Genomic DNA, 19,392 nt, shown 5'->3' with positions numbered 1-19,392 from the left:
TGGCAAACAGGGTTCCAGCTGGGAGGCCTCAAGCCCCAGCTGACCCTCAGGCCCAGGCTGGCCCCTCATGGCCATGGGGTTTAGGCCTGGCTTATCTCTCCAGCTGCCCTGTTCCCTGACACTTTATCAGGGAGGGTGGGAAGGTGTCAAGCTCAGAATTCCCACCCCTCCATCCCCGTGGGATAGGGCCCAGGTGCAGGGGGAGGACAACTCTTGGGCATAGCCAGGAGACCTCTATCCTGGGAGAGTTTAAAAGGCCCCAGGACCCTCTCTCAGCCTCAGTTGACCTTCCCAACTGGCTGCAACATGCGGGGACTGCTGATTTTGAGTGTTCTGCTGGGGGCTGTCCTTGGCAAAGAGGACTTTGTTGGGTAGGAGCATGGAGAGGATGGGGGATCTCAGAGGGGAGATAGGGAGGACTCAGCCCCCAGCCAGTGTCTGGAGGAGATGGACAGACAGCCGCATGGGAAGATGGCCAGAGAGGAGCAGACTAGCCCATCCTAGAAGGCAGGCTCATGGGGTCCAGGGCTGATAAGGGGCCCGGTCTCTCAGGACAATCTCCTAAACCCTAGAGAAGTTGGAGCTCTGAGGAGGAATTTTCAGGAGAGGAGGCAGGAGGAGGCCTGTCTGGCTTTGGAGAAAGAGTCTAAACTGGGATGGAGACAGCGGCAGTGTCTGGAAGTTTCCAAGGAGCCCAGGCCTCTCATTGCTAGGGTCCCTTGTACTTCCCCCTGCTCAGCACAGAGGATGAGGCCCAGCCTGGGGCTTCCAGCTGCCTGCCGCCCTCCTCCCACCTGGGGAGTGTGTGTGGCCAGAAGGAGCAGCTCAGGCCCTCAGTCTGCCCTCCTGCTCTGCCCAGGCACCAGGTGCTCCGAATCTCTGTGGCTGATGAAGCTCAGGTACAGACGGTGACGGAGCTGGAGGACCTGGAGCATCTGCAGGTCAGAGGAAGTGGGAGCCACCCTGAGGGCCAGTGGGGCCCACCCCAGGCCACCACCTGCCCAGGGCCAACTGGGGACTTGGCTCTCTCTCACCAGCCACTCAAGAAGGAGGCATGCGACTCATCCCTATTAGGAAGTGACTTAAACCCCTCAGTTCCAGAGTATTGCTGCCCTTGAGAACCTGAGCAAAAGAGCTCCCCTCTCCCCAGTATTTCTTTCTGCCTTGCTGTCTCAGAGCCCCTCGACTCTGCTTTCTGGGCCATCTCCCTAACCAAACTGGACTTTGTCTAGTGCCCAGAGTTTCCCTTCATCTTCTGCCTCTAACACCGATGCCCCATCCCCAATTATATAGGAAATTCTGGCTCCAACACCCCTTCCCAAGGCAGGCTTTTTCCCAGCTGGCCGAGACAATGCCGGCTCTTGTTCTCCCCAGCTGGACTTCTGGCGGGGCCCTGCCCGGCCAGGGTTCCCCATCGACGTCCGAGTGCCCTTCTCCAGCATCCAGGCTGTCAAAGTCTTCCTGGAGGCCCATGGCATCAGATACAGAATCATGATCGAGGACGTGCAGTCGTTGCTGGACGAGGAGCAGGAGCAGATGCTTGCCTCCCAGTCTCGGGCCCGCTCCACCAGTACCTTTAACTATGACACCTACCACACCCTGGAGGAGGTGAGGGACCCCCTGGGCCACTCCCCACAAGCAGCAAGTTCTTGGACAGACTGGCAGAATGCTCCAAAGCCAGGGCCAGCCCAGGTGTGCGTGGCACGTGCTCTGTCTCTGCATGGCCTTGGTGGTCTGGGTCATGGCTCCTCTGCGTTGCAGGGCCCACAGCAGGCTCACTAATGGAGCTGCTACAGGAGGCATGCAGGTGCCTGGAAGCCATGAAGGCATCCTTTGCTCCTCTGCCCCCTCAGATCTATGATTTCATGGACTTACTGGTGGCCGAGAACCCACAGCTTGTCAGCAAGCTCCAGATCGGCAACAGCTATGAAGGTCGTCCCATCTACGTGCTAAAGGTAATGGGCGCCTGTGTGTGGATGTACGTGGGCACATCTGCAAGAATGGGCACCCACATCTGTGCATAGGCTCTTGTGGGTGAACCTAGGGTTACAGAGAACACAGTTGTATGGACTCCCTGTGCTAGCATAGGTGTGTGCATACCTGTACACACATAGTTTAAACTTCTAGGTGTTTCCAGTCAAGTGTCACATTGTGGGAAGTATCCCAAACCTGGTAGTCCAGATAAAATGTTTTGTTCGTGACTTTTGACAGAGAACTATGTATGGGCATCGGGACCCGAAAGTCAGGGCCCGAAAGTCTGGCTGAGTCACACTTTCTCCAAGCTTGAGCTGAGGACAGGAGGCCAGGCTCTGCAGTTTCTGTCCAGACCCACCCTGACATCCCACCTGAGTGATGGCCCCACAAACAGTCTCAACCTGAGATACCAGAGAGCAGGTAGCTTCTGGCCCCTGGTGTGCCCTCCTTCAAGGACAGGGCCCCAGCTGAACTATTTCCTGTTCTTTTCGTCCAGTTCAGCACTGGGGGAAGCAACCGTCCAGCCATCTGGATTGACACGGGCATCCATTCCCGGGAGTGGATCACCCAGGCCAGTGGGGTCTGGTTTGCAAAGAAGGTAAGCCTGGGGAGAGGAGGAGACCTCTTGCCAAGGCCCACAGAAACCCTGGCATCTGCTTTCCATCTAGAAGCAATGACCACAGAGCGAGGCTGAGGGCAGTCATCCGTTGCTCTAGTATGGCAGATGCCTGGCCTGGCCCACTCTGCCCCTCTGCTCCCTAACCCCCCCACCAGATCACAGAAGACTATGGCCAGGATGCAGCTTTCACCGCCATTCTTGACAACATGGATATCTTCCTGGAGATTGTCACCAACCCTGATGGTTTTGCCTATACCCACAGCAAGGTACAGACTTTCTCCTGTTCTTTGGGAAAGCAGGGTTGGCCTCTGGCCTCTGAGCCCCACAAGCTACTCACCCCTAATCTCACCCCACAGAGGTTGAAGGAGGGGCACAAAGACCTGTCTTCCTAGACCAGGGGTTCTTGACCTCGGCATTCTTGACATTTTGGGCAGATAATCATCTGCGGGGGCGGAGCGGGGGCTGTCCTGTGCAGGCAGCATCCTGACCTACTCACTAGATGCCAGTAGCAACCCCCCAGTTGAGACAACCGAAAACATCTTCAGACGCTGCCAAATGTCCAGGTGTGGAGGACAGAATTGGCCCCAGTGGAGACTCCCTGCCCAGACCTTCTTTCCTGGTTCCTCTTTATTTTTATGGGATGACATGCTATGGATCAGCTGTGTAAGGGGTGACGGGGATGCCACATACCTTCTTCACTTTTCACCAGTAGAACCTCTGGCCAGATGCTGTCTGCTGTCCCCTCTGTCTTCCTTCAGCCAAGCACTCTCTTTGCAGATCTTCCTCCCTGACAGTCAGTTGAAAGTGGTTTCTGATCCCCCACTGTGTCCACACCCAGGCTTCGGATCAGGACTCTTTGTGTCCATTGTGGCCGCTGTGAGGTGGCTGATCACTTTTCCTTTCTCAGAATCGATTGTGGCGCAAGACTCGATCCCTCACATCGGGCTCCTTCTGTGTTGGCGTGGATGCCAATAGGAACTGGGATGCTGGCTTTGGGAGTAAGGCCCAGCGTGGTTTGAATGGGACACCCTGGAATGGTTTCTCACCGTCCTTTGTCCTGCCTCCCTGACCCCCTTCCGGCCCTAGTGGTGGGGGCATATGGGGAACGTCGACCTCTCCTCCAAGGAGCTCAGTGAGGAAGGTGGTGCTCTGAGATATGCCTGTCCCTTGTCTCTAAAAAGAAAGCCCTGCCCAGTGGAACTGAGGTCTGAAACTGTTCTAGGGGTTTTCTAGCATAACTTGGGCTCCTTCCCTCCCTGGTCACTTTACTGCAAGACCTAGTCTCACTTGAGGAGCTCTTACCTCCCGGGGTACGTCCATCAGCTCTGTCTGACCTTTGCTCGGGAGGGAGGCAGGACCCCCAGGTTATAATGGGCTTCTGCCCTTTCCTAATCTGGGGCAGGGGTGAGCCCTCCTGCATCTCACCTCACCCTGAACTTCACGCAAATACCAGAAGCCATGGGAGCCACACTAGAGTATAAGGAATGCCAACTACCCCTTTCTCCTCCCAGTGTCGGGAGCCAGCAGCAGCCCCTGCTCTGAGACTTACCATGGCAAGTCTGCTAATTCTGAAGTGGAGGTCAAGTCCGTCGTGGACTTTGTGAACGACCATGGGAACATCAAGGCCTTCCTCTCCATCCACAGCTACTCCCAGCTCCTCCTCTATCCCTATGGCTACAAAACAGAATCACCCTCTGACAAGGATGAGCTGGTATGTGCTGACTCCCGCTTGCCCTCTGGTCCCAAAGGCATCTCTGAGCAAGCCTGAGTATTCATCCATCAAACCAGCTTAAGGCACAAGGGCCTATACTGCGCCTAACACCCCTTTCTCCTGTGGACCCTGATGGCTTGGGAAGACCAGCAAGGCAGGCTAGCCATTCCTTCTCGGAAACTGAGGCACAGAGTGGTCGAGTCACTTCTGTCACATGACAGATCAAGGGGTGGGGCAGGGCTGGACTTTGAGTTTGTCCCGCAAAGTCTACACTTGGAGTTGCAGGGTGACCAAAGGGCAGTGAAGTACCAGCCAGACATCCTGCAAGGCCATAGGATCATGGGGCTGCTGAATTCCCAGGGCTGACCCTGCAGGGCCCGACAGGCTCTGTGCTCTCTGCTGGGGGCCCGCTTTTGCAGGGTGCGAGCTCCTGGTTGACCCTGCTAGCCCCCAGGACCCCCTGGCCCTGCTGTTCTGGGCGCCTGGTATTGCTGGCCATGATAAGTGATCTTGCTTGGCATTTTCTCCAGGATCAGGTGGCTAAGTCTGCTGTTGCCGCCCTGAGCTCTCTGTATGGGACTGAGTACAAGTACGGCAGCATCATCACAACCATCTGTAAGTAGGTGCATGGTCTCTGTGTGGGAGGAAGCTCAGCTGGCTTTTCCTGCCCAATAGTGTCTGTCCTGGAGGAAGTAGCCAAGGGCACTCTGACCCGGGAGCACAGGCGAGGAGAACAGCCCCAGCTGTGCCTGACAACCGCTGGCTTAGGGGGCAGTGGGGCCCTTTCCTGACGTGAACTCTGCCTTCCTTGATACCTTCAGACAAACACTTCAGTTCCTCTGAGAACTCTTGTCACCCTGTCTTGAAGTTAAGTCCAGCTTCGTGCATGGAGTGGGTGGAGAGTTCCGTTTGCCTTTGTAGATCCTCAAGGAATTCAACTTAAAAAAATACTTCTCCAATGACCTTCAGTTAGAGAATATGTCCTATCTTTGCCTAGCTGACTTATCCATGCCAGGAGCACTGCTATATCAAAATGGAATTAAGTCAACGTATGCTGAGGAACACCTACTAGGCACCAGGCCTTGTTTTGTGTGCTGGGGATACAGTTAGCTGGGAACAAAATAAGCAAAGATCAGGAAACTTCCATACTAGCCAGGGAGACCAATGATAAACATGAATAAGGAAGTGATACAGCATGATTACTACCAGGACAGGGTGAGGGGACCCAGGAGTACCGGTGGGGGGTGGGGAGCAGGGCGGGCTGACTGAAGGGTAGGCCTCATTGAGAGCACGAAATTTGGGCAGGTACTGAAGGAAATGTGGGATGGAGCTAAGAGGCTATTTGAAGAAGAGCCTTCCAGACAGAGGAATCTTCTAGAACAAAGGCCCTACCATGTGTCCTGGCATGTTGCAGCAATAGTAGGAATAGCATGAAGACTGCAGCAGAGACAAGGTGGGGTAGGGGCAGGTTCTTTAGGGCCCTTGGGGGGATGCAGCAGGTTTGTGGCTCACAGGAGACAAGAGTACTGAAGAAGCAGAGGACCTCATAGACTTCCTGCCCGGAGAGCCCAGTTTTGGAAGAGGAGTGGGTCACAGTCTCACTTGGGGCTGGCCTTGCTTTTGGACTCCAGGCTTTCTTTGGAAACTGCTTCAACCCTAAGTCAAAAGTTTTTTGCTTTCTTCAATTTTTTTAATTGAAGTATAGTCAGTTATGACATGTCAATTTCTGGTGTATAGCATAATGTCCTAGTCATGAATATATGTACATATATTCATTTTCATAAAAGGTTACTACAAGATATTGAATATAGTTCCCTGCTTTGTTCAGTACTGTCAAGTTAAATTCTAATTTGCAGCCATATCTCTTTCCCCTGCCCCATTCCACAGCAGCTTCATTACTACTGCAAATCTGGGCAAAGTTTCCTTGGAAAAGACAGACAAGGGGCTTTTGCTTTGCCTCTGGCCCTTGCATTTTGCCTCCAGACCTGTGCCCTAGAGGACAATCCTGGTTACCCAAGTGGGCAACTCTAGTATATTTGGGGGCTTGACCAAGTGGCTGTTAGATGGAGGTGATTTTCAGCAGAGCTTTCAAAATCAAGGGAAATTTCTTGCTTCCTGCAGTGAGAGGAGAACTGTTGCTGGTCCTCCTCTCTTGGCTTCTTGGGCTGTGCCCCTCAGGGCACTTCTTGGGAGTAAGCCAGGCTGCCTGATGGACAGCAGGAACTTAGCAGATGCTGACTCCAGTCAACACTGCACCAGGCTCTGGGCTTTGGACCATTAACCCGGCCCATGCATATGTTTCCAAGTGAATGACCTTTACTCTCCCATTTCTGCTCCTGCCCCAGACCAAGCCAGTGGAGGCTCCATTGACTGGACCTACAACCAGGGCATCAAGTACTCCTTCACCTTTGAGCTCCGGGACACCGGGCGCTACGGCTTCCTGCTGCCGGCCTCCCAGATCATCCCCACGGCCCAGGAGACGTGGCTGGCACTTCTGACCATCATGGAGCACACGCTGAATAACCCCTACTGACCTGGTCCTTCAGCGCTCTTCTCCTCCTCCTCTCCAGCCCCACACGGGCAACCAAATAAAGTTTGAGTGTACGTGGAACAGAATGGGGCTCGTGTGTGAGAAGGCATGTGGCATGTCTGCCTTTTCAAGCTGAGGCAGAAGTGATTTAGTTCCCTCAGTTCTCGCTGGAAACGTGTGGGTGGTTGGACTAGATGACCCTTAAACTCCCCTGCATTCCAAGGTCCTGTGAAGTTGTATCCAAGTGCCGTCCATTTTAATTAGACCACCCTGAGCTCAGCCCGTCAGTGGGGTGATTTGTTCATACCTTGGTAGCAAGCAGCAGCCACAGCTGCTAACCAAATGCCCGGCACCCTGCAGCGGTGAGGAATTCAGCTTGTACAATAGTCTAGCTAGTTGGATCCATTCATCTACAAAAGCAATAACCTTGAGTATGACACAGAATAATCCTGGTGGCCACTGTTGTCCCAAATCGATCTTGCAGCCAGGCAAAGCAAATTTCTGTAAAGCAAAATATGGCCTCCCACTACGGAATTAAATTGGAAGAAAACAATTGGGTTAAATGGAATCATTTACTGAAGATAAAGAAGAAACAGCAGTCCCAGGACATTTGATTAATTGTAGCATATCACAAAGACTTTGCCTTTAGGAACAGAAGTAGTTTACTTTTCATTGCCGCATCCTTTCTAGCATCTCCTGGTACACTGTCCCTGCTTCCTCTCCTCTTCTACCCATCACTACACCTTATTGTTCACAAAATTTCTCAAACATAAGGCTCTCCTCTTGATAACCTCCATATGTCCTGGAATTTGGCTTCTCTCCTTTGGCTTGGTGATATTGATGGCTGTGATATCACACTTGGTAGCTTGAATCGCAACACATAAGGGTTAATCTCAACTTTTTTTCAAAGCAAGAATCTACCCTCTGTTTCTTCCAAATTTCTTAAAGTGTGACTGTGGAGCAGGGGGTTACTCCCAGAGAAGTTGCTTTGGGGTGGATTGCTAGCTCCCCGAACAGGGGAGCTGTGGTAATGATGGCAGCCTCTCCCTGAATCAGCCAGATGAGGTGTCACAATGCATCCAACTTCCCTGACTTAAAATTTGTGTCTTTTACACATAAAGTAGCCTTAAGGTCAAATCCTTTTTTTAAAGGGCCCGTTGGGGAATTTTCATCTTGGAGATTTTTTTAAAAATTATTTTTAGTTTAAAAAAATTGAGGTGTAGTTGATTTACAATATTATGTTAGTTTCAGGTATGCAACATAGTGATTCAAAATTTTTATACATTATATTCCATTCATCTTGGACTTTTTATTTTAATATTTTTTTTCTACCAAACATTCTAAAAAACTAAAAGAATAAGGCTGATTATACATATAGTGTACATAAACTTATATGTATTATAAGTTTATAAGGCAAGGTAAAGTGGTGTTTCAGTCTTTGTAGAAAGATGATCTAAAGATTTTATAACACTTCCTTCAAGTTATCTTTTGGGAAACATTTCTCTTCAATGTATGTAGATAGGCTGAAACCCACTGTAACAGCTCAGTTTGGGCAAAAAACCCAAAAAACCCAAAACAACTGATCTTATTTTTTGTTTAATAAAGACTGATAAACAAAAAAACAAAACTAAGTTAGCAAGACAATATATCATTTTACAAAACTGGATTACTTAGGCTTTAAGGGTAGAATTGCTTAAGTGAAAATAAACTGCAGTCCCTGATGGCGGGAACCACTTTGTTTGGCATTCAATCTCTAAAATCATCAAAAGTACTTAATACACAGATGCCCAATAGGTATTTGTTGAATGAATGTTCTCCACATTTACTAGAGAACTCATGGATTTTATAGTCTGTATTTTGTAGGCTTGCAAGTTATTTTAAATTCCCGGAATTGTAGTTTACAAAGTAAGGCTCTGAACAAGTAAGAGTCTTAAGAGAGCGGAAAAGACAAGGAGTAAAGCATCAGAAAGAAAACTGCATGAGGGCAGCGATTGCATCGTTTTGTTCAACATTCAGTTCCTCCTGGTTGGCCAAGTACGTGACACACGGTAGGCACTTAATAAATGCTTGTTAAATAGGGACATGGAAGTCACTAACACTTTTTTTTTTTTTGTATTTTCAAGTATAGGAAGAATTTTACATTTTGTTTTCAGAGACATTTTTTTACAAATCTACGGATAAACTTTTAATTTTATAAATAAAAACATAAAGCTAAAAAATAAACAATCATTTTAGAAAGTAATGCAGAGTATATGAACAATAACTTTGAAAGAAAGAGAGCTTTAATAAGTAGAAGGGGTTAAAAAAAAAAGATGAACATTTCAAAAGAAAAATAGGCAATTCCCAAAAGAAGAAACACAAAAAGTCAATAAATGTATGAAAGATTCTGATCCTCTGATTTTTTTGCACATTAAAGAAAAATAAATATATTATTTTCCTCCCATCAGATCGACAAAGAATAAAAAGACTGACAACTCAGTGTTATCAAGAGTATGAAGAAGTAAGACCTGTCATATACTGCTCATGGGAGGATAAATTTACACTACCTTCCTGGAGGAAAATTTAGCAATATAAATAAAAAATTTCAATGTACTACTGCCTTGACCCAGTAAGTCCACTTGGAAGAATTTATTTTATAAAAGTATTCAGACAATTTCATATACATGTATGTACAAGGTCAAAATAATACGAATTTTAAAAGGAAAAGAACCTAGTAGACAGCAGTATTGATACAACTATGTCACGTTTACACAGTGGAATATTGTGAAGCCACTGTGATCTGCGCTGATATGGAAAAATGGTCACAAAATACTAAGTGAAAGAAGGTGGCCACATGATAGAAATACTCTAAAATAGGAATGTGGTGATTGTTGAGCAACTTTAAGTTTACTAAGAATCACTGAAATGTATCTTTAGGATGGGTGAATTTTATGGTATGTGACTTATATTTCCCATACAGTTGTTAAAAAAAAGAAGCAGGCTACAAAATAGTACATTGAGTATGAGTCTCATTTTTGTTTGAAAAACACACACCCGCTATGCCGAGAAGGAGCTATTCCCCAATAATAACTGTGGTTCCTCTAGGCAGTGCTGGCGGTTTTCCTCCTTATACTTTTCTGAATTTCTTGCTTGTATAATCGCGGGGATAGAAGGGGGAAGCTATTTCAAACACACCACATAACCTGTGAGTAAAGCTATTTAATATCAACTTGTTATTAAAATCAAACATCCACATGGTCATCTTAATTTGTGCCCAGATTTTCTTTTATAATTTGTCTAAACTCATTTCTTCTGCTATTGCCCAGAACAATGTGATTGTCTTATTTTGGGGAAAATCTGCACTCCAGATAGAGCTGGAAGCAACAGCAATTCTACCAAGGGAGGGGTATGCATGTCTCCTGGTTGGGGGCTGTTCCCCAGGCACTCTGCAGTAGATCAGATGACAATTCCTAAGAGCCCTTTCTCTCACCTTCAGTTCCCGCAGCAATCTGGGGAACTGCTTGTGCTAATGCCTATTCATCAGGGCTTTTCAAAAATCTTTGGTTTTAAATTAACTCATTTTACTTTGTTCTTAGACCATTATATGTGGCTCTCAGTGTGGCCTGTGAGCCACTGGTGGTCCGTGAGAATCCTCCGGGTGGGCTCTTGAATATCTAAGATATGCATGTTGAGCTTTCTGGCTTTGGCCTAAAGTTAAAATTGAAATGTCATTGAATACAATCCAGATATGACCTCACTGGTCCCTCATCCACTGCAGGGCTATTCATCATCTCAGCAATTGTTTTGCAAAGGCAAGTGAGACTAGGTGGATTTGAAGATGCAGACGGAGTCTTGCTCTAAGGACTCTAAGGTCAGAAACATCATTTTGTGAACACACTAAGACCCAGATGCTCCTTACAGGAAACTGACATGACCAACCATAACATTCAAATTGGCCAGGTGAAGGGAGAAAGAAGCACAGAGCACCCGCCAGATCTGAAAAACTGTCAAAGGGTAATGAATTCTCCCCCAAAGCTTTCAGGATCTGCATTAATTTGGCAACTCAGAATTGTGAGCAACATCTAACGACCCCAGGGATGGAGACTGCCAAATGTTTACTGCCAAACTAAAAGAAGAAAATTAAAAGTCTTCTGCTTAACCACAGGGGCGTGTTCAGCCATAGTTTTAGAAGAGTGCAGTGGAAGAAGAGCTCTGCTAATGTGGACTGAGGCACAGAGATTCGCCACCACTTCCTCCAGTGAAGCCCAGGTCTGTGGCCATGAGCCAGTTCACACATTTATGTTTCAGCCTAACTCAGAAACATCATCACAAAGGAAAGAGAAGATCAGACACAAATCATGTCAGTAGGGTTTTATTGAATGAATAGTTCAATCAGGAAAACAGCCTACTTTTTCGCCTTACAACCTAATGAAAAGTTTGTAACTCTCATTCCTTAAGTGATACCTCATTAGGTATTCATTAATAAAAAATGGATCTCAGAAACCCTGGAGCATCTGTCTTCAAGATAGGTGACCAGACACAGACAGTGGAATGTGGAAACGCATGTTCCCAGGAGCGGATGTTTTAGTCCCTGATGCCCATCACTTGTCGTGCAGGCAGAGCAGCAAAGCTTTCAGTGGAATCTCAGGTGAAGAGGCGGGAGGAGAAGCCAACAGCCAAGAGAAAGTTACATTTTCATTGCTGAGCTGGAGGCATGACCAGGGAGAGTGTGGCTGTGCCCACCTAGAGTGGAAAGCACAGAGCAGAGTGGCTTCTCAACCAACTCAGGACGAGTTGCTTAATTTCCACTCGACTCTCAGTCTCCTCACCTGAAAATGGGGGTATCTACCTTGTAGGGATGTTGTGAGAATCAAACAAGTCAAAATATGAAGAATCTAGGAATACTGCCTAACACGTAGAAAGCTCTCCATAAATGATTGCTAGTACTATTACCTGGAAATCTTCAAGATTTGCAACAAAAGAGAAAAAATAACCCTTTTTCAGATGGGGATGGTGTGCAGCCTGTCGCTGATGGATTCTGAAGGCTATTTTGAGCCTGAGGGGACCGTGAAAAAGGCTGACTGCAGACAGCCAGGGTAATAACAACACCCTTAACAGTTCTCCGGGGATCTCCTGCAGTGGGTGATCTTAAAATCTCAGGGTTATGAATGCCCCTCCTACAAAAGTAGGACATACAAGGGGACAAGAGATACGAGCTTTCCAGGTCTCCAGAATGGCAAACCAGCGCTGAGTAGCCGCCACAAAGGGCTTCACATCCCAGACTTCAGTCTTGACAGGTTCAGTTTATTTATTCATACCCTTACTAAGGGCCACTGCCATGCAGTTGGTGATTTTTACCCTCTGAAGCTTTAAGTCAAAATATTTTAAATAATTAAAAAAATGTAGTCCATCAGTCAGTAGTGTTTAGTAAGTGACCTCTGTTTTCCACACATTTCAGCAGGTGCCTCAGGATATGCAGGTGAAGAGAATTTGCTTCTGCATTCGGAACAAAGAGGATCAGCATCAGAGAGTGAGACCATAAGGGGATGGGGGTTGGGGAGGGAGTATGGTTTTGTAAACACATAACATTCACTGAATCCTGTTCTGTCAGAATTCAATGCTGACAAATTGCCACCATTACATATTTTATGCTATAACTGACCTATGTACCAATCTGAGGATGTGGCAACAGCAATTTCAATAATTACAGCAATTTTAGGAAAGTATTACTACCCAAATGTATTCGGATCACTTTGGAAGCACAGCATGTGTTATATATTGTTTTTATAGGAAAAATATATTTTAATCAAAAAATTAATTGAACTGCAAATAAGCATATCATCATGCTCACATAATTAAACTGATGAATTAAAATCCACATTCCTGATGTTTCTTAAAAAAAAAGAAAAGGAAGTATTATGGGAGTTACAGCTTTGAAGGAATTGTGAAAAAAACAAACACAAGTTAAAGACACTGGGAATAGTTTGGAACAGGAGAAAGGTTCTTAATGGTTATCTTCAGAGTAGAGCAGGAAGGGAGTGTCATGGATTTAAATCCAGGCGGACAGAAATTAATTATCCCCCTTAAAAAAGTCAGGTAACATAAAAGACAGAATCTATAACCAATATATAACATGACAGAAACCAAAACCAACAGAAGAAAAATTACCTACATATTTCTTGCTAGCCTAGGACTCTAATTTCACTTATATTCCACAAGGGAATTAGAGAAAAGAGGGTTTTGTTTTGTTCTGTGTTCTTGGTGAGTAGCCCAGAGTCTTATGAATTTTTGTATAATCTCAACAGCACCACAGGAAAAATCCTTCAGCAACTAATAAACTTTATTTGTTCTCTTTTAATTCTGATTTACACCCCAAGTCCAATATAATTGTGCTAGTTCTGGTTTTCTACTCAAGGTAGAAAATAAAATTACTTTTAGGCCATTTGAATCACCTATGCCTTTCAACAGATTAAACCTGACATTATTATAGCCCGAGATGTTCTTTCTATTCTGGAATGAGTACTGTTGCTTTCCCCTTCCCCTCTCCCTCCTTCCCCATTTCTTGCTTCCATGCTTCTCTCCTTCTTTCTTAAGTACATGCCCCTTTAAAGCACTGAACGTATTATTTAGACTTTGGCCGTCACTGTCGCTCAGATGGAGCAGTAGTTGTACGCTGACAAAGCACTTTCCATCCAGGAGGTCCTAAGTTCCCAGGCAGGGGCAGCTCATCAACCCCTGCAACACTGACTAGAAAGCCCCACTGTAATGCATTTAAGGGGGCAGCCAGTCCCTGCCTGGGCATGAGGAGAAATGCGGGCCTTCTGACTAGAGAGCCAAGGTCCCCTTGCCTTAAGTGGAATGATTTTCTGATTCATTTATACAAAGAAAACGTGTTTCTGGGAGATGCAGCAAAAAGGAATACTCTTTCAAATCACCCCTGTCTCACGTGGCTCCCCAAAATCATCTCAACAGAGAGGAAGAGAGAAGTTGGCAGAGCTCGGCACATTAATAGCAAACAACAAATTAATAACTATGTACTTTAATCTTCAACATTCATAACTGCACAGAGTATCACTGATCACTTAAATAATACATGTAGTTAATCTAATGAAGAACCTAGTAAAGTAGAACATTCAAAGCGATGCCTTGAATATGTAAAAAAACTATTTTTAACTGAGTGTTTTTAACACAAAAAGTGCAGAATCAGAACACGTCTTTGAGGGGTCGTTATTTAAAATCCTTACCAACAGGCAAAGCACTATGGAGAAACATAAATACAGTCAACCTGCCAGATCTCTCAACTAAATGCACAGTGATTCTAATAGGTTCGGCTATACTGGCTTTGCACGTATACACAGCAGTTTCTAACACTCTAGTGTTGTGAGGTGATGGGAATGCAGAATAGAAACAAAGGGGGCTACCACTTACTTTCAGAACAGAATCGAGTGGGGGAGGTTTAAATTCCTGACTAGTCAACGTGAAAATAGCATAACCAGAACTTTGTCACAGAGACAAAAAAATTTTTTTTTCTTAAAAATGTATATGTGTCCAAAATGGCTGAAAATCTTGTCCATGCTAGGGGAAAGTTGAGTGTGGAAAAATTTGCATTTAAAAAAATCTATGCTGTAAAGAAAATAAAAAGCCAGAGCATTTTGGCATTAGCAAAAGGCTGAACTTCATTCTCAGGCAATAAATTTATGGGGAAACATGACAGGCTCCTCATTAAAGCTATGTGTACATTGGCTGAATTTTATACAAGATTCTTGAATCTTGTGGAAAATTGGGCACGGCTTGACATCTGAACAATGTCCCTGGTTTGTTTGATTTCTAAAGCATTGGAAAATGTTGCACTTTGGAAATCAAGTAGAGAAGAATAAACACACTAAAGCAGAACTGGGCTGAATCTCAAAGTTATTTTTCCATATGTCTCTATAAGATATTTATTACCTTTATTTCTCCTACAAACACAGCCCCTCTTGCTGGAAATACTGTGACACTTTTTTTTTTTTTGGTGGCGAGAAAATAGTCCCGTTAAGACAAATCTTACCCAGCAGCAATAACCACCTAAGGACAGGCAATTTTCAGTTGGCTTTTCAGAAGCTGGTTGCCATGACAAAGAGCACAATTTATTCCTTAGTCCCTTATCACAGCTACAGATCACAGACCATAAAAATTAACAAGGCTCTTTTTCCTTTTTCTGATGATTTCAGAGTTCCTCATCCTTACCTGAGGTCTTTTGTTCCCCCAATTAAATGGAATGAATGTCAGTCATCTAGCAATTCAATTAATGCTGATTCAAAATTCTGGCCCAAACAAGAATCTATAATCACAACCTCCTAATCACAGCTCAGTCACGAGAATGAAAAGTAAGCAGGAAATTGCACTAATTACTCAATTAGACTAATACTGTATTTTAAAGCAAGGGTTTAAGGGGTTGTCAGCTCTGACAATGGACTGTGGAGTTGTCTTCACCTTGTGTGCCCAACCAAAGCTGATGTTTTCAAGTGGCCATAATTTCTACCCATCTAAGATGGATGGGCCTGAGCTGTGTAATGGAAATTTACAACTAATAAACCAGCCACAAATGAGGGATGGGCCGGGGGCTTCAACGGCTCTCCATCCAGCCTTGTACAGTGGACAGGGCTTTCCTGTGAAGGCAGCTGAGCACACATCACCACCTGCGCTGGCTCCAGGAAAACATCTAAGGAGGAGTCACTGAGAGCTGCTATTACATCTTAAAACTGAGCAATGCTCACAGGCACCAGCCTCCAAATTCAAGACAGAGCCTGCAGCGGGTGCTGGGAAAAGAGCTCCTCAGCCAATGGGTCCACACTTGGTGGGAGCCTGGGGGCTAGGAATCATCTGCACCCCCGCGGACACCTCTACAAAGCCGACCTGGAGAACCTCCATGAAACCAAGAACACTGAGTGAAAAAGAACTGGCTGGGAAGGACACACAAGATGTGCCTGAAGTATTTACAAAACAACGCAGGACACAGACCAAAACAAGCTGGACCTTATTTTAAAAAAAGAAAGCCTAAAATAATTAGATTTTTTTTTCCTATTCAGTTTCAGAGACCTAAATACTCTGTAAACAATCGGGAGGACACTAGAGACTGCCATGCCTCTGCTTTCCGTAAAAATCCTTCCCGAGCCGGATGTGGGAGAGGAGCTGGAAACAGGAAGAGGAAAGGGAGCCTATCACCCATGTCGTGGTCTTTTCTCTGCAGCAGTTTCTGAAAATGACCAACTTGGGGACTGCTCAGGAGTTCTGAAAGGAGAGGAAACATTTATTTGACTAAGATAGTCTTTACTTCCATGGTTTGCCTTGCACGTGGCCACTGCCCAGGGAGCGGGGGTTCGGGTGGCCGGCAGGGCCTCCGGCGGGTAGGTTCTGACCGCTGCGGGTGCCTGGTACCTTGGAGTCTCTTCCAGAAGCATGAGGTTGGCTCAGCCGGCCTGAAGGGAGCAAAAAAAGCAGGGAGCAGAGCTGCAAGAATGATTCCAGGGACAATCTGCCAAGTACACTTTGAAAGTAATGAAGTCTTATGCTACAACCACGTTTAAGCTAATGGAGTCCTATTCAGCATTAACTTTAGACTAAAACCCACTCTTCTTCTTTGAGACTAACTAGAAGATGGGGAAGGGACCAGGATGAAAGGAAACCCGGATAGCTTTTCTTTCCTTCCTCTCCATTATCCCAACCAACCTTGTCCTTCATTCCTTCTTTGTAAAGAAGGGTGCAGGAATGATTAGAGGAAAAAGAGAACGCAGCGTGCTTAAGGAAAGGCTGGAAGGAGTTTAAACATGCCCAGAAGCAGTGGAAGGAAACAAACTTTTCAAGAAGGAATCTAATCTTAGCCCCTCAACTCTGCCTGAGATACACACTCTCTCTGACTGATACCTTCTCTTCTATGTGTGCAATGCCTAATTCTTGCCATAATCTGGGGTCACCTCCACTCCCCTCATCACAAACAGTACCTGCACTTTTCCCTTCCCCCACAAATATTTTAAAAATCTGAATACAAGAGATCAAGCTTTTCATATGATGGGGTTGATGTTCAAAGCTGCAAATCTCAAGTTCTACAAAAAAACATTATTTCTAAAGGTCAAAATATCTTACTAGGATTGTCTGCAGGACCCTGGTCCTCTTCCAGGTAATATTCTATCTTCTTTAGGTCTTCTGGGGTAAATCTCCACTTATTCTCAGCTGGTAGGGGTGGCACTTTGGGGCTGAATCGTTTCCGAGCAGAACCAGGAGGAAGGGCCTGCTGGCAAGATGCTGGCAGGGAACCCGTAATCAGTCCTTCTGGGAATTTCTGAGCTAAGACTTTTAGACCTAGGTGTGGAAGATCATCAGAAAAAGCACTATTAGCCTGGCGAGGCCAAGGCAAACCTGGAAGGGAGCCTGCATGTCTCATCTTTGGTCTCCAAGTCGAGGCCAATACGAGGACGGGAAATCTTTCTTAACTGCTTCACCATTAAGTAAATTATACCAGAAGATGTCTGTCAGTTGTTATGTGGGATTCTGAGAATTCCACCAGAAATCCTTTAGCTCAAGTCTTCAGCATTAAGGCTTTCTTACAGGGCCATACATCAACATCATTATTTCAGGAATTAAAAACATGTACTGAGGGAGCAGACAGAATTTTCACATACTCCTGATTCCTTTCAGCCAGCATGGTTTTCTCTCTTCCCAGAACATTAAATTCTAAGCACTGGGAGGAAAAAGGCGATAGGGCTGGAGCTGAAGGACTGTGAGCCCCAGTATCTGTCTCTCAAGTCCTAAGCAGCATCAGCCCCCTCACCTCCGGAAAGCATGAAGAGGTTTTCAAATCCCCGCTCACACATGGTGGTGGCTGCCTGGCTGGCCAGCCTCTCGTCATCGTCGTATAGAATGATGATCTTGCCGTGGGCGTTTTTCTGAGTTGGGTGAGTTAAGGTTTGACCACACCAAGCTAATGCTCCTAGACTACACAGAAACCCCAGGGCAACAAGAGCCACCAAGGTTTACCTCTCCGAGTTCAGGGAGTATCAGACGACCCCTCTTTAGAGGGTACTGGATTTCTTTCCTGTCGTGGAAACCACACAAGATGGTATCCTTTTCTTTTATAAACTAGTATTACCATGTCCAAGACGGCACTAGTTACACACACTACATCTTTGGCTCTTTTATCTAGATGACTCTGCAGAGTCAGTATCACCACCTCCATTTTACAGATGAGGAAACAGAAAAACTTTTACACCCAGTGTGTCCACTGCAACCTTATTTATAATAGTAAAAAAATGGGAACCACCTAAAAGACCAATAGAGAGGAATGGTTTAAGAAAATTACAGTAAATCTGAAGATGCAATATTACACTGCATCACAAATAGGGTATACAAAGAGCTTGTGTTAGTGTGGGGAAGTGCCTTGTAATATGAAGTGTAGGGAAGCAAGACACTAAATTATGTGTACAGTATGGTTTCTACTTTGTTAAAGAGAACATACAGAAGATAGTCTGGAATAAACACACAAAAACATAGTAAGAGTTTGTTCAATTGTGTAATTATTTGGAGATTCAATTTTATTTTTTATATTTTTCAGTATTTAAATTATTTTCTACTTGTATGATTTTTATGAGCACGAAAATTAAATGTTAAGAAGAAAAAAATTTAAATAGAAGGAAAAAAACTTACTCCTTATGTTTTACTTGGGAAGGTTTCTGGGGAAAAAGTCTTAGGACTAACTCTCAATGGATCGTAATCTTTAACCTAATGTTTTTTGGCCCACTGTAGGATTGCTTGGAAGTATTCACAGCAACAGCTAAGGATCCAAATTCTACAATATGCTAAATAAGCTAATTAATATCGAAGGTCCTTCAACGAGTTTTCTTACCAGGAGCATGATATGTTTGATTCTTATAATCCTTATACCACCCAACTCCTTAAAAATGCAACAAAGGATACATATTCAAGAATATCATTTGAATAAGGGTTCATTGTTCTAGACAGAGTTGCAATTGGGTAACTGTAAGCTGCAAAGAGAAGAAAAAGCTTAGGAAGTCTGCAGCTCTCAGTACAACTTGGCTCCAATTCCCAGTTGTTTTAAAGTCTAAGAGTTAAAATAAACGTATTTTCAAAATCAACTAGCTATAAACCTAAATACTTTTGTGAAAGAAAAGAAACAGGACATGGAACAAAATACGAAGCTTCACTTCACTATTTCTGACGTTGAGCACTGGGCCCCTAAGCTCTCTGAGAATGTCATCAGCCTCTCAGAGCATATGGTAGAGCCAACTTACAGGTTCCCAGAATGTACCCGGCTCCGGTTTCCTTAACTGCTGACCATGGGATGTGGCGCAAGCCTGCCTGGACTCAAAAATGGGCTCTGTTCTTGGCAGGAGACACTATAAAGACTTCTCTCTCTTACCTCCAACAATGTGGCACTGCTGGTAAGAATCTCTATCTCGCACATCTAGCAGCAGGAAGGGGCAGTCGGGATAAGGCTTGTCTTTGGTGTTGGGCTCTGCTTTCTTCACAAGCCCTTTGTCTAGATCCAGTTCCCCAACACCACTGATGACGCTGCAAGTGAAAAAG

The 19,392-nt window shown here is 45.4% G+C and overlaps 2 protein-coding genes across 2 annotated transcripts in view; one reads left to right on the top strand and one right to left on the bottom strand.

The window, feature by feature from the left end:
* Positions 1–306: 306 nt before the first annotated feature.
* On the top strand, positions 307–6,915 carry LOC105085388 (carboxypeptidase A1). Its single transcript, XM_031455366.2, has 10 exons — positions 307–371; positions 860–941; positions 1,375–1,608; positions 1,854–1,955; positions 2,471–2,572; positions 2,749–2,859; positions 3,501–3,591; positions 4,105–4,304; positions 4,835–4,919; positions 6,650–6,915. Exons 1-10 carry the CDS (start codon positions 307–309, stop codon positions 6,835–6,837), a joined length of 1,260 nt encoding a protein of 419 aa, XP_031311226.1. The 3' UTR covers positions 6,838–6,915.
* A 4,250-nt stretch (positions 6,916–11,165) lies between these two features.
* The window catches only part of CEP41 (centrosomal protein 41), a 46,810-nt gene continuing 38,583 nt past the window's right edge, over positions 11,166–19,392 (bottom strand). The window contains exons 7-11 of the mRNA XM_010975665.3: positions 19,226–19,377; positions 18,763–18,830; positions 17,621–17,735; positions 16,936–17,151; positions 11,166–16,271 (exon numbers count right to left, since the gene is read on the bottom strand). Coding sequence (XP_010973967.1) covers positions 16,123–16,271; positions 16,936–17,151; positions 17,621–17,735; positions 18,763–18,830; positions 19,226–19,377 — 700 coding nt within the window. The 3' untranslated portion in view covers positions 11,166–16,122. The remainder of the gene's footprint in view (positions 16,272–16,935; positions 17,152–17,620; positions 17,736–18,762; positions 18,831–19,225; positions 19,378–19,392) is intronic.

This window comes from Camelus dromedarius, chromosome 7, assembly GCF_036321535.1.
Source record: "Camelus dromedarius isolate mCamDro1 chromosome 7, mCamDro1.pat, whole genome shotgun sequence".
Lineage (NCBI taxonomy): Eukaryota > Metazoa > Chordata > Mammalia > Artiodactyla > Camelidae > Camelus > Camelus dromedarius.
This window is presented reverse-complemented; position numbering and strand designations above follow the sequence as displayed.

Excerpts from the sequence above, each read along its gene's own strand:
- LOC105085388 (XM_031455366.2), top strand. The coding sequence starts at position 307 with ATGCGGGGACTGCTGATTTTGAGTGTTCTGCTGGGGGCTGTCCTTGGC. Across the intron at positions 372-859 it reads GGCAAAGAGGACTTTGTTGG|GCACCAGGTGCTCCGAATCT; the intron begins GTAGGAGCATGG and ends TGCTCTGCCCAG. Across the intron at positions 3,592-4,104 it reads CTGGGATGCTGGCTTTGGGA|TGTCGGGAGCCAGCAGCAGC; the intron begins GTAAGGCCCAGC and ends TTCTCCTCCCAG.